The sequence below is a fragment of the Schistocerca serialis genome, chromosome 7, assembly GCF_023864345.2.
Source record: "Schistocerca serialis cubense isolate TAMUIC-IGC-003099 chromosome 7, iqSchSeri2.2, whole genome shotgun sequence".
Lineage (NCBI taxonomy): Eukaryota > Metazoa > Arthropoda > Insecta > Orthoptera > Acrididae > Schistocerca > Schistocerca serialis.
In genome coordinates, this window is record NC_064644.1 from 137,533,621 (window position 1) to 137,547,920 (window position 14,300).

Sequence of the window (14,300 nt, forward strand, 5' to 3'; positions counted from 1 at the left end):
AGGTATCTTAAAACAAGTTTCAGTTTTCCATGGAGTTCTATGTATTCAACACAAAATAACTGATGAAAAATGTTATAATGTTATTAATGCTACCAGAAAAAGACACATTACATCATTGGATGTACTCTTTGTATCATCACCTCCGTAAATGGCCTTCTGTTCACTATCAAATTTAATTAATGAATACTCCTCAAAAAATAATAAAAATATTGCTTCCTCATCAAATATGGCAATAAATGATGAATAAAATTTTTTATGGAGGGACTAGTCATGAAGATGTTGTACCAGCAAATAATTGACGAATATAGTTATTGGAACAGCAACTAAATATGTATGAAATTCCAAATAAACCACGAATATCTTGTGAAAATGGTACCTAAAGTGAAAATATATAGACATTATTGTCCCCCACGGCTTACACTGTCCGATTTTTTCACAAAGATAGAACATACAGTTTGATCAAAAAGTCTGATTCCTTTTATGGCATACATATGATAATCTTGCAAACGGCAGTCAATTAAGTGAAAGAAGAAGATGGTATTGGAAAACAGTCATACGGAATTTGTTTCTTCAATACATCTCCTGTACCACCACCTGTTATCATTGTCATACTTGATTTGTAATTCGTCTTCACTTGCCGTTATCATTTCTTCTTTCGTCTGTGTTCTCTGTCAGTTTTCTTCTGCAACACTAGTTCAGACAGCAACTTTGTACTTTTTTTCATTAACTTTCGTCTACAGAGTTATTCAGCTACCTCAATTTGCTTTACACGTGTCATGTGCCCTTGTATATCATCGTAGGAATATATAATATTGTTTCTGTAACTATTGTGGAGGGATAAACTATATCTCACAAACCATCTGGCATACTAGTACAAGAACCGTATCAAGATTATTCAAGAATAGTGTGAACTGAGGTTATCACGAAATACACTTCAAAAACTATATAATGATACTCGTTTTATCATTTAACTTACAATCCTGCAAGTCTCCCACGACTACAAGAAAACATACTCCCAATGTTTTACCTGCATACGTCTCACATCTTCTCCCTAAGAAACAATAACCGACTCGCCGTACCTGGCAAGGACACACCTTCTGATATCTCTACCCACCCATTCATATTTAACATAACCCACCTTCCTTCTACACATCAGTGCTTCTCTTTTATTCCGCTCAATTCCCTCCAGTTCAGGAAGCTTACAATGGATTCCTTTTCTGAAACTAACATATCCCCATTTTTCCCTGGTTCGAGAAAGTATTATCCACAGCATCATTCTCCATCCAACAAATATATAGTTAATACACGTTGCTGTCCCCATATGAATAATCTCATTCGCTTTCCACCGGCCCGTGTCACATCTATGGCATCAACATCACATAACGTTAAGCTTATACGAAAAATCGTCATCTGTAATTATGCGAGAGTTGTGGAAAAACAAAGTTCCGATCGATTGCGAAGTGGAAACCACAATAAACAGTTGTTGAAGCTTTGCAAATATGCACTTGGTAAGTCTGAAACTAACATATCCCCATTTACCCTACTTTAAGAAAATATCATATACATCACCATTCTCCATCCAACAAATCCATAGTTAGTACACATAACTGTTCTCACATGAATAATTTCATTCGCTTTACACCCACAAGTGACACATCTATGGTGTTAGCATCAAATAACGTTAAAATAGTGCGAAAAGCCTTGATCTGCAAATATACGAGGTATGTTCAAAACGAAGTTCTGTTATACGAAGCTAAATCACAAAAGGCAGTGGTTCACAGTTTACTTTGGTTTTTCCAGCCATTTCAGTAAATTTTAATACGCCACTTTCGTCAAGATGTAAGAGGTTCAGTGCTCTTCAGTTAGTCTATTTTTACTTTCTCATGGCAAAATCTTTGACGAGATAAAAGCGACAAAGTTTGCCGTTTATGGTTACCTTTCGCCATCGATGACGGTAAACTTCCGTAGGGTGAATTTGAACGTGTTTTTAAGCAATGAAAACAGCTCATGTTATTTAACAGGCTGGTTCGCAACAGTTTATTTTGCTCCCAGCTCGCAGAATTGCTGCTCAGCGCATTTTTATGTGACGAGGAAGTCGTCATCGACACGAAGGTTTTTTTATTGGCTACAGTTGCTTCTAAGGACTCAAAATCTGGTCAGCACCTGGGAAAAAGTAAACATTATCGGAAGGGCTCTAGGTCGACAAAACTTGTTATTCGTATGTGCACAGCCCAATTTAGATGTTTTAGGACAATCTGTAGTGTTGCGAGGGATCCAAAGGAAGAGAATGACTCACCCCAATGAGATCACCGAAGAGCACGGAGAAGAGCGGCATGGCGAAGCCGCTGACGACGGAGGCGACCGTCGCGATGACGAGCAGCAGCCACTCTGGCCGGTTGACGCGCAGGATCTTGAGGATGCTGGCCGCCTTGACGGTACCCTCCTGGTAGTGCTCCGCCATGAGCCGCTGGCCCTCCGTCAGTTCTTCGTCGTCGTCGATGGCTGACGAGGCATTGCTGCGTACGCTGATCATCCGCTCAGCCGTCACGTGTTCCTTGCCTGCAAACGCGCGTTTCAGTTAGGTTCCGCTAGGTCTACTTTCATGCCCCCAACCAAGTGCAAACATTCTCTATGAGTGGTAGTTTAACATTTTTCTAACGTCAAGGCCAGAAATAGCTGAGCGTGTATCGGCTTAGAACATCCCACCAATACGGAGGGTCAACTTACTTTACGCATATAACGTAAAAGGTCCAATGAACTTTCCTATATCATCGTACCTAGGCCTCCCATACTTCGAGAACGTAGAATTTCTCGCGAATGCATTCACCCACCACAGCCACTTCCAACAAACGCGACGACGGAGACTAGCACAGGAATCTACGATGTTACGTGGAACCTCCACCCTGCCTCCGCCCCCCCTCCACCCCCATGACGTTCCCGTTTCCCGCCGCTGTACAGTTCCACATTGTATACACTGATAAGCCAAAAAATAAGGACCACTGCCCACCGCGCGGTTGGATGTCGCCTGGTGGCGTTGCGGGAACGTGACGCGATAGTGAAACTATGTGAGCGGAGCAGAGACGAGTGGGTAATGATTTTAGCTACAATGTGGGCCTATGAACTGGTCTCTCGAAAACGGCGAAGTTTGTCAAATGACCACGTGCAACTGTCATGGCAGAACAACAGTGAAACTCCGACTAGGCCATAAATGTGAGACCTGAGTTTCCCCTGGCGTATATAACTTTCAAATAACTACCGGGAATTCAGCCGGGTAACACTTTCAGCGACCGCCGATATTTCGGCGGGACAACACCCCGCCATTTTCAAGGCAAACTGCAATGGACAGGCAGTTTACATGCAAATTTGAAACCTCGTTTCTCGGACTGAAGCAGGAAAGATAACACACACACTGAACACTAGGGGTACTTTGGTGCTGAATTAACTAATCTCTATCAGCATGTGTTGACATCCACTTACTTATTATTTAATGACGAATATTACGAGGAGACAGATGGAGTTGCGATGGGTAGTCCGTTGTTTCCTGTGATCGCAAATTTGTTTATGGAAGACTTCGAGGAACGTGCACTGGAGTCGGCGCCTTTGAAACCCGCCTGTTTCTTTACATACGTTGACGATACCTTCGTTGTTTGGCCTCATGGTAGGGAGAATTTGAATGTCTTTCTAGAACATATGAACTCGATCCACCCGAACTTTCATTTTGCGATAGAGGAAGAGAATGATTGCCTTCCCTTTCTTGACGTGTTGCTTAGGAGGAAGGATGATGGATCATTGGGACATGCAGTCTACAAGAAACATACTCACACCGACTTGTACTTACAGGCTAATAGCTGTCACCATCCGGCTCAGCGTGAAGGGGCACTTCGTACCTTGGTACACAGGGAACATGTCGTTTCTGACGCTGAGACTTTGCCAGCTGAGCTGTCCCAAGTCACATTTCGTCAAAATGGTTATAGTGATAGACAGATAGAACGTGTGTTGCGCTAACGACCAACTGTACATCGGGTGATTGATGATAATTCTGAGTCAACACCTAAGTCTACTGCCTTTTTACCTTACATAGGAAACACGTCCAACAAGATCGGTCGTATTTTACGGAAATACGATGTGAAATGTGTTTTCCGACCTCCATCTAAAATTAGAGCACTTTCGAGTTCCGTTAAGGACGATCTTGGACTGCGTAATGCGGGTGTATATCGTATTCCTTGTAGCTCCGTCATGGCATATATTGGTCAAACTATCAGGACCGTGGAGGACCAATGTACTGAGCATAAACGGTACACACGATTACAGCAGCCAAGTAGATCTGCTATTGCCGAACATTGCTTGGATACTGGTCACCCCATGTTATATAATAACACCGAGATATTGGCATGCACGTCCAGCTATTGACACAGTGTTATTAGGGAGGCAGTTGAGATTAAATTAGGAACAACCGCGTTAACAGGGATGGAGGTTTCTGTTTAAACTCTGTTTTCAAAAAACAGAGGGACAGAGAAAATCTACCTCACCTGCAAAATAATAATCTCACTATCGATAGCTCTGACTTTAGTCATCCTTGGTGGCACTAGTGTTCAGTGTGTGTGTTATCTTTCCTGCTTCAGTCCGAGAACCGAGTTATTAAATTTGCAACTACGCCGCCTGTCCGTTGCAGTTTGCCTTGAAAATGGCGGGGTGTTCTCCCGCCGAAATATCGGCGGTCGCTGAAAGTGTTACCTGTCTGAATTCCCGGAAGTTATTTCAAAGGCCATAAATGACTGGACATTCACCAGTTTTCACAGGACGTGGGGTTTGGTGGGTTGTCTGCTGTGTGAAGTCGGATAGATGACGATCTGTACCACCTCTGGCGAAAGAGTATAATGCTGGTCCACGCATAAATGTTTCGGAGGACACCGTTCATCGTACAGTGTTGAACATGGGGCTCCGCCGCTGACGACTCCTACGTGTTCATATGCTGATACAATGGCATCGTCAATTACGGTTGCAATGGTCACGGGATCATCGAGACTAGACACTAGATCAGTGGAGACGTATCTGTTCGTCGGATGAATCACGTTTTTGCTACACGAGGTCAATGGACGTCTCCGCAAACGTCGTCATACTGGCGAACGACTGGTCGAAACGTGCATCGCGCCACGAGCGCAGGCCGGTGGGAACAGCGTTATGCTGTTGGGAGACATCTGGTGCCATGTACCTCGACACACCTGAGAACAAACTGTCGCAACCTTGATACGCAGAAATGATGTTGTATTGCGTTCCAAAGATGACACAACAATTTATTAAGCAGGTGCTCATGATGTTTTGGCTCTTCAGTGTATATATGTGCTACTTGGAAAAACATACGTCTTCAGCAGCTTTAAAAGTGAGATTATAGTGGGTAGGGGTTAATGCATATAAGCAGGAAAAACAATACTCTAATGTTCGTGTACGCTGCGTAACACAGTCACATCGATTAAATACCTAGAGCAACCGTTGCAGACCTACATGTAATGGAGCGAGGTGGTTAAGGGCACTACAAGGGAGGCGAATGGCCACATACCTAAAGAAGACCGCATGGGGGCAGGACCATGTTGTACTTTGGAAAATACTTTTACATTGGAAAAAATATTGAATCCTTGGAGTAATTTTTATAATTTCAGGTAAGGACTACAGCGTACGTGGAATAAGAGAATATATTGAAGTTCTATTATGGGCCAGCCAGATGCGAAATTTTATTTGTGTTCCAAGGTACAACACTCTCACTATTGCTTCAGCGTTTGGGATCCCCACCAGTTGGGATTAAGGAAAGTCACAGAAGCAATTCAGAGGAAGATAGTGCTTTTTTCCGAAACATTGCCAGAAAAGTTTAGAGAAAGACCACTGGTAACAGCCTGGAGGACCAGCCACCTGCTCAACGTACATTCTGCCAAAGAATCACAAAGACAAGATTATATGACATGACTGTTTGTACGGGGACATACAGATAGTTATTTTCCCACGCTCAGTTTGCAAGTGAAACAGGAAAAGGAATGTCTGGCTGTAATAGAAGGTATCCTCCACAGTGCACCGTCTCGTAGACTAAGGAATACGTATGTAGATACAGATACACTGAAGGGCCAAAGAAACTGATATAACTGCCTAATATCGTGTAGGGCCCACGCAAGCACCCAGAAGTGCCGCAACAGGACGTGTCATGGACTCGACTAATGTCTGCAGTTGTTCTAGAGGGAACTGACACAATGAATGCTCTAGGGCTGTCGATAAATCCGTAAGAGTACGAGGGGGTGGAGATCTCTTCCGAACAGCACGTTGCAATACATCTAATATATGGCTTTGGTGGCCAGCGGACGTGTTTAAACTCATAAAGTGTCCCTGGAGCCACTCGGTAGCAATTTCGTAAGTGTGGGATGTCGCATTGTCCCGCTCGAATTGCCCAAGTCCGTCGGAATGCACAATGGACATGAATGGATGCAGGTGATCAGACAGGATGCTTACGTACGTGTCACCTGTCAGAGTCGTATCTAGACGTATCAGGGTCCCGTATCACTCCAACTGCACACGCCGCACACCAATGCTGAGCCTCCATCAGTTTGAACAATCCCTTGCTGGCAAGCAGGGTCCATGGATTCATGAGGTTGTCTCCATACCCGTACACGTCCATCCGCTCGACACAATTTGACACGACACTCGTCCGACCAGGCAACATGTTTCCAGTCATCAACAGTCCCATTTCGGTGCTGACGGGCACAGCCGAGGCGTGAAGCTTTCCGTCGTGCAGTCATCAAGTGATCAAGAGTGTGCCTTCGCTCCGATAGCCCATATCGATGATATTTCGCACGTTGATTTACTGATGGCCCAGCACTGAAATCTGCTGCAATTTGTGAAAGGGTTGGACTTCTGTCACGTTGAACGATTATCTTCAGTCATCGGTGGTCCCGTTTTTGCAGGATCCTTCTTCCGGCCGCAGCTATGTCTGGGATTTCATGTTTTACCCAATTATTGATATTTGCGGTACACTCGCGAAATGGTCGTACGGGAAAATCCCCGATTCCGTAGCTAACTCGGAGAAGCTGTCCCATCGCTAGTGGGCCGACTATATCTTCGCGTTGTAACTCACTTAAATCCCGACAACCTGCCATTGTAGCAACAGTAACCGATCTACCAACTACATCAGACACTTGTTGCCTTATATACACTATGTGATCAAAAGTATCCGAACACCCCCAAAAACATATGTTTCTCATATTAGGTGCACTGTGCTGCCACCTACTGCCAGGTACTCCATATCAGCGACCTCAGTAGTCATTAGACATCGTGAGAGAGCAGAATAGGGCGCTCCGCGGAACTCACGGACTTCGAACCTGTTCAGGTGCTTGGGTGTCACTTATGTGATACGTCTGTACGCGAGATTTCCACACTCCTAAACATCCCTAGATCCAATGTTTCCGATGCGATGATGAAGTGGAAACGTGAAGGGACACGTATAGCACAAAAGCGTACAGGTCGACCTCGTCTGCTGACTAACAGAGACCGCCGACATTTAAGGAGAGTTGTAATGTGTAATACGCAAACATCTCTCCAGACCATCACACAGGAATTCCAAACTGCTAACTATGACAGTCAGGCGGGAGGTGAGAAAACTTGGATTTCATGGTCCAGCGGCTAGTCCTAAGCCACACATCTCGCCGGCAAATGCCAACTGACGCCTTGCTTAGTTTAAGGAGCGTAAACATTGGACGACTGAAAAAATGTGCTGTGCAGTGACGAACCACGGTACACAATGTGGCGATCCGACGAAAGTGTGTGAGTATGGCGAATTCCCGGTGAACATTTTCCAGCGTTTGTAGTGCCAAAAGTAAAATTCGGATGCGGTGGTCTTTTGGAGTGGTCGTCTTTTTCAAGGAGGGGGCTTGTACTCCTTGTTGTTTTGCGTGGCACTATCACAGCAGACGCCTACAGTGATGTTTTAAGCACCTTCTTGCATCCCACTGTTGATGAGCAGTTTGGTAATGGCGATTGCATCTTTCAGCACGTTCGTTCGCCTGTTCATGACGTACGGCCTGTGGCGGAATGGTTACACGACAATAACATCCCTCTAATGGACTGGTCTGTACAGAGTCCTGACCTGAATCTTATGGAATCCCTTCGGGAATGTTTGGAACGCCGACTGCTTGCTCGGTCTCACCGACCGACATCAATAGCTCTTCTCAGTGCAGCACTCCGTGGAGAATCGGCTGCCATTTTTCAAGAAATCTTCCAGCTCCTGATTGAACGTAAGCCTGCGAAAGTGGAAGCTGTTATCAACACTACTGGTGGGCGACCATCATTTTGAATTCCATCATCATGAATGGAGGGCGTGACGAACTTGTAAGTCATTTTCAGCCAGGTGTCCTCATACTCACATAGTGTAGTCGCTGCCAACCGCAGTGCCGTATTCTGCCTGTTTACATATCTCTGTATTTGAGTACTCCTGCCTATACCAGTTTCTTTGACGCTTGAGTGTATATACACATAGAAATGAATGAAACGAATATTGGGGTGATGGATAGCATTGCAGCTAACATTTAACCCCTTGGGTATGGTAGTGACCGAAGAAGGAAATGATGTTTACAACACATCTCAGTTATGCTTGTATCAGTTTTAATCTGCGTTTGTCCAAATATAGCTTACTTGTAAATAATAGTCAGCACTGTAACTTTTAAGACTTAGCTAGCATCGCAATTTGTGGGGTTGACGATTGAATATTTATGGAATGTAAGCATGACTGTCATCTAAGCTTCCATCAGATATACCATAGTATCTAAAAGTATACAGTCAAGATGAGTAAGCAACAGGAAAATGTATGATAGTAAATGTGTGATAGCTTGTTACCCATTGTTCCTCCGAGTTAGGATGCAATCGGGACGTTCAGTTTTCACTAATGTCTGTGTATATCTAACGAAAATCCAAGACCATAAGGCGATCGAGTAATTATCTGCTTTCGATCGCCATACAATAACACGCCTCTCGGGTCGCTTAAAGAAAATAAGGACCTCACAGGCCGGTAACGTGAGAGGTGAGACATCGTCAATTGGAATGAGGTTCATGGCTTTGCGTGGTTGGGGTTTAATATCCCGCCGAGTACGAAATAGCTATAGACGGATCAGTGACATGTTGTTGTTGTGGTCTTCAGTCCTGAGACTGGTTTGATGCAGCTCTCCATGCTACTCTATCCCGTGCAAGCTTCTTCATCTCCCAGTACCTACCGCAACCCACATCCTTCCGAATCTGCTTAGTGTATTCCTCTCTTGGTCTCCCTCTACGATTTTTACCCTCCACGCTGCCCTCCAATACTAAATTGGTGATCCCTTCATGACTCAGAACATGTCCTACCAACCGATCCCTTCTTCTAGTCAAGTTGTGCCACAAACTTCTCCCAAATCCTATTCAATACTTCCTCATTAGTTATGTGATGTACCCATCTAATCTTCAGCGTTCTTCTGTAACACCACATTTTAAAAGCTTCTATTCTATTCTTGTCCAAACTATTTATCGTCCATGTTTCACTTCCATACATGGCTACACGCCATACAAATACTTTCAAAATTGACTTCCTGACACTTAAATCTATACTCGATATTAACAAATTTCTCTTCATCAGAAACGCTTTCCTTGCCATTGCCAGTCTACATTTTATATCCTCTCTACTTCGACCATCATCACTTATTTTGCTCCCCAAATATCAAAACTCCTTTACTACTTTTAGTGTCTCATTTCCTAATCTAGGTCCCTCAGCATCACCCGGCTTTATTCGACTGCATTCCATTATCCTCGTTTTGCTTTTGTTGATGTTCATCTTATATCCTCCTTTCAGGACAGTATCCATTCCGTTCAACTGTTCTTCCTAGACCTTTGCTGTCTCTGACAGAAGTACAATGTCATCGGCGAACCTCAAAGTTTTTATTTCTTTTCCATGGATTTTAATACCTACTCCGAATTTTTCTTTTGTTTCCTTCACTGCTTGCTTCACAGATGGAATAACATCTGTCTCACTCCCTTCCCAACCACTACTTCCTTTTCATACCCCTCGACCCTTATAACTGCCATCTGGTTTCTGTACAAATTGTAAAAAGCCTTTCGCTCCCTGTATTTTATCCCTGCCACCTTCAGAATTTGAAAGAGAGTATTCCTGTCAACATTGCCAAAAGCTTTCTCTAAGTCTACAAATACTAGAAACGTAGGTTTGCCCTTGCTTAATCTAGCTTCTAAGATAAGTCGTAGGGTCAGTATTCCCTCACGTGTTCCAACATTTCTACGAAATCCAAACTGATCTTCCCCCAAAATCGGCTTCTACTAGTTTTTCCATTCGTCTGTAAAGAATTCGCGTTAGTATTTTGCAGCTGTGACTCATTAAACTGATAGTTCGGTAATTTTCACATCTGTCCACACCTGCTTTCTTTGGGATTGGAATTATTATATTCTTCTTGAAGTCTGAGGGTATTTCGCCTGTTTCATATATCTTGCTCACCAGATGGTAGAGTTTTGTCAGGACTGGCTCTCCCAAGGCCGTCAGTAGTTCTAATGGAATGTTGTCTACTCCGGGGGCCTTGTTTCGACTCAGGTCTTTCAGTGCTGTGTCAAACTCTTCACGCAGTATCGTATCTCCCATTTCATCTGCATCTACATCCTCTTCCATTTCCATAATATTGTCCTCAAGAACATCGCCCTTGTATAGACCCTCTATATACTCCTTCCCCCTTTCTGCTTTCCCTTCTTTGCTTAGAACTGGGTTTCCATGCCCTCAGGAAAAATTACGGCCGTACTTACCCCTTGCTTTCAGCCGTTCGCAGTACCAGCACAGCAAGACCGTTTTTGTTAGTGTTACAAGGCCAGATCAGTCAATCATCCAGACTGTTGCCCTTGCAACTACTGAAAAGGCTGCAGCCCCTCTTCAGGAACCACACGTTTGTCAGGCGTCACAACAGATACCTCTCCGTTGTGGTTGCACCTACGGTACGACTAACTGTATCGCTGAGGCACGCAGGCCTCCCCACCAACGGCAAGGTCCATGGTTCATGGGGGGGGGGGGGGGGGTCGATGACATGACGAGAGCATATCCTGAAGATGAGCAAGAAGGAGTGTTTAGAACTCACCTCCTTCTTCGCCTGGAGATGTAGGGTCCTCGGAGCCCGAAATCTGAGTGGTGACGAGGTCGAAATAGTGGCCACGACGCTCCATCAGCACATCGTGAGAGCCTTGCTCCACCACCCGGCCATCGTGGATCACAACTATCTTGTCTGCGTTGCGGATCGTTGACAGCCGGTGAGCCACGATGATCGTCGTCTGGCCCACGCTCGCCTGCCAAAGAAAAATACGATTACCTTCGGTAAGAGTTTTACTTTCGCCGCCATTTTCCAGTTCGTTGAACTTCTTGAGACCTGTCCCGAATCTCACATCTCTTCCTTATTGGTGCAAAATAGCTTATTTATGAATAATAACCATGTTCCCTATCATCAGTCTCATAAAACGATGCAGTAAATACCATACTTATTGTCGATCAGTCTTCGAGAACGACACTTTTTTTATACTATGTGCAGAAAACGAAATCCGATAATACGGCCAGGCATGGTAAGGGGATGTCGAATCAAGTAAAACTACTCAAGTAGTCACATGTGGGAAATGTATCATTTTGGTAGTTTGGCCTTTAGACGGCAGCGAGGAGGAAATGGTCGTAAGAATTTTTGAGATAGTGGTAACCTAGCAGCACACACCTGCCGTTCTTGAGAGAGAGCTGGTCACTTATTATACGAAGTACATTTGCAGCGACTTTGGAGAAGAAACACCGAGTACGTACCGAAAAATTGTGATTTTCTTGGTGTGTCATCATTTACTGATGTATTAAAATATGTGTATCTTTCAGTTCTCGCTATTAAAACATTGCATCATCCAAGTTGTAGCCTACGTATTTCCGTACCTTCGCTTTCACATTAACAAATTATGGTACTACGGACATTTCTAGCGTAACCTATTTCTTAGTCAAATAGAAAAATCGACTCTAACGAAATTGACAGTGGATAGGAATTTAAATTTTGACTAGCTTTGAGTGTTGAAATAAAAAATTATCCTGAGCTGACTTAACCACTAAATGCTATCCTTGGGCGCTTGGGGAAGTCAGGTTTCACTCACCGGTATTCACGCACTCAAGACTGGTTACCGTTTTCAGAGGCTGTGGAGAATTCTTGTGGGGCAGAAGTATCTATGAAATCATTCTACTGTAGACGTAGCCAATAAGAAACAGTCTCGGATGACATGCAAGTCCATAATTCTGCTGATTCTGATTTCTGATAACATCAACCGCCCACGTGTGCTACATTCGTCCATTTTCTTCAAGAGGTTCGATTTTTAGCGTTCTACTTTCTTGCCAGAGTTACGCGTCACAGGATTCGACGCTGAATCGGGGCTCGACAGAGAATAAATCACGCAGCTAAACGATGTGCTGTTTCATCCATGTATGACGTTCCTCTATCCAGTATCTACGAGAAAAACTACGATGCTGCATGTTTACTGATACAAACGCTGTGACTATAGGTATCAATTTCATAAATAAATCTGCCATCCACCACGGAAACATTTGATGGCAGAAACAACCCAAAAATGTCAGTGAATGACATTTATCAGGATATAATTTTACAATTTTAAATTTTGGAACAAAAATAGTTATTTTTCCTTTTGTGAATCCAGGTGAAGCACGTAACGTAAGATAGTGACTACATACCAATAGATGTGACAGTTTGTGAAGGCCAGCATTTAAAATCCCAGTGTGTTTATGTAATGACAATTCTGTACGACCCGTAAGTAATGGCTGTTTTTACGATGACGAAATGTGATTTTTCTGTTTACCGAAATGATATTTAGCAGTTGCAAATATTACTATGCTGTAGTCCCAAAATCATGTGCTTACCTACCAATAACTTCACAAGCACCACAGGGAAGAACTGGGAGTACACTGCTGAAACCACAGCGTACTGATTGGAATGGCTGGATGCGTCCGCCCCAAATTTTCAGTTCGGTTATCGATCGCTCTGAGCTGTAGTCGAATCATACCTTTACTCGTTTCTGGCACCTGTGGCAGCTGAACGTGCGAGCGACCAAACAGTCATTAGGATCTGCTGTTAGCCGAGAGAGGATTAAGTCATGTCCAGAGTAGAATGATGTAAAGAAAAACGAAGGAATCGAACTTGTACAAAATACCCGGTTGTGGTCAGCAACAATTCCTTAGAGCTACATTTCTTACGATTCATATCAAATTGAGCTTACATTATAGTAATGGTTAACTTCAACCCAACATTGTCAGTGAGTAACCTAGACTGTAGGGAATCCATTTGTGAATACTTCTGGGGAACAATAAACCTCTCCAGATCCATCATTAAGTTTACTTTGTTATCGAAACAACACAACTATTAAGAGTAATGAGGGGGCCGCATTTCACTGTTATGCACAGGGTCAGTAAAAATACCAATGACACGTGACATTCTTCTCTTAGCATCCTCGTCCCCCGATTGCCTAGGTTGCTGTAAGCTGCATGGCAGATCAAAATACAGGGTAAAAGTTTCACGAGGTGAATCTTTACAGCTGTCAAGAATTTGAAGAACTGAATGTTCGATGTGAGCTATACACGTTTATTCTTATTTTCTGCCAGTTTCTGTCGTAGAAGCCATCTTATTCCCGCGAAGATGGTCACTATGACCGAAAACAGGATAAAATAGACAAATTTTAACAGCTGATGGCGAACGTGCAGTTCTTCAAAATTCAGGGTGCTTCAGGTGAAATAGTAAATACGGTATGAGGTGATACTATTTATTAATCCGCAGAAAACATGCCAAGTATCAAGCACCCATTTATCGTTACTTATGGAGGCCTACCTGTTAAGTTGTAATGCCAACAAATACTCACAGAAGGTTTTAAGTATAAGCTAATCATTAAGTGGTGTTATGTTCTTTTGGTTATATTGTGTTACGTTGTTTATGTCATGTTATGTAACTTAATTTAGTTTTGCAGTTCTTAAATTGTAATACCATGTATCCAGTACTCTTTTAAAAGTCACCTAGGGACGAATAATGCCACTACCGGTACAACTATTACTATTAAGTTCAAAGTTTATTTTGATAAATATCACCCGTGCCTTCGATGCCCTTTCTAATTGTCTAGACAACACTTCATACAGTGTAGTTTTCTGAGGTCGTCTGTACTTTCCTTTACGAGACCAGCTGTACTGACAATCTGTTCAATCAATCCATCTCTAGCGATTACTTTTCATTTTTATG

The 14,300-nt window shown here is 43.4% G+C and overlaps 1 protein-coding gene across 1 annotated transcript in view; it reads right to left on the reverse strand.

The window, feature by feature from the left end:
• The window catches only part of LOC126412933 (ATP-dependent translocase ABCB1-like), a 125,180-nt gene that overhangs the window by 52,217 nt on the left and 58,663 nt on the right, over window positions 1-14,300 (reverse strand). The window contains exons 10-11 of the mRNA XM_050082822.1: window positions 11,130-11,334; window positions 2,297-2,559 (exon numbers count right to left, since the gene is read on the reverse strand). Coding sequence (XP_049938779.1) covers window positions 2,297-2,559; window positions 11,130-11,334 — 468 coding nt within the window. The remainder of the gene's footprint in view (window positions 1-2,296; window positions 2,560-11,129; window positions 11,335-14,300) is intronic.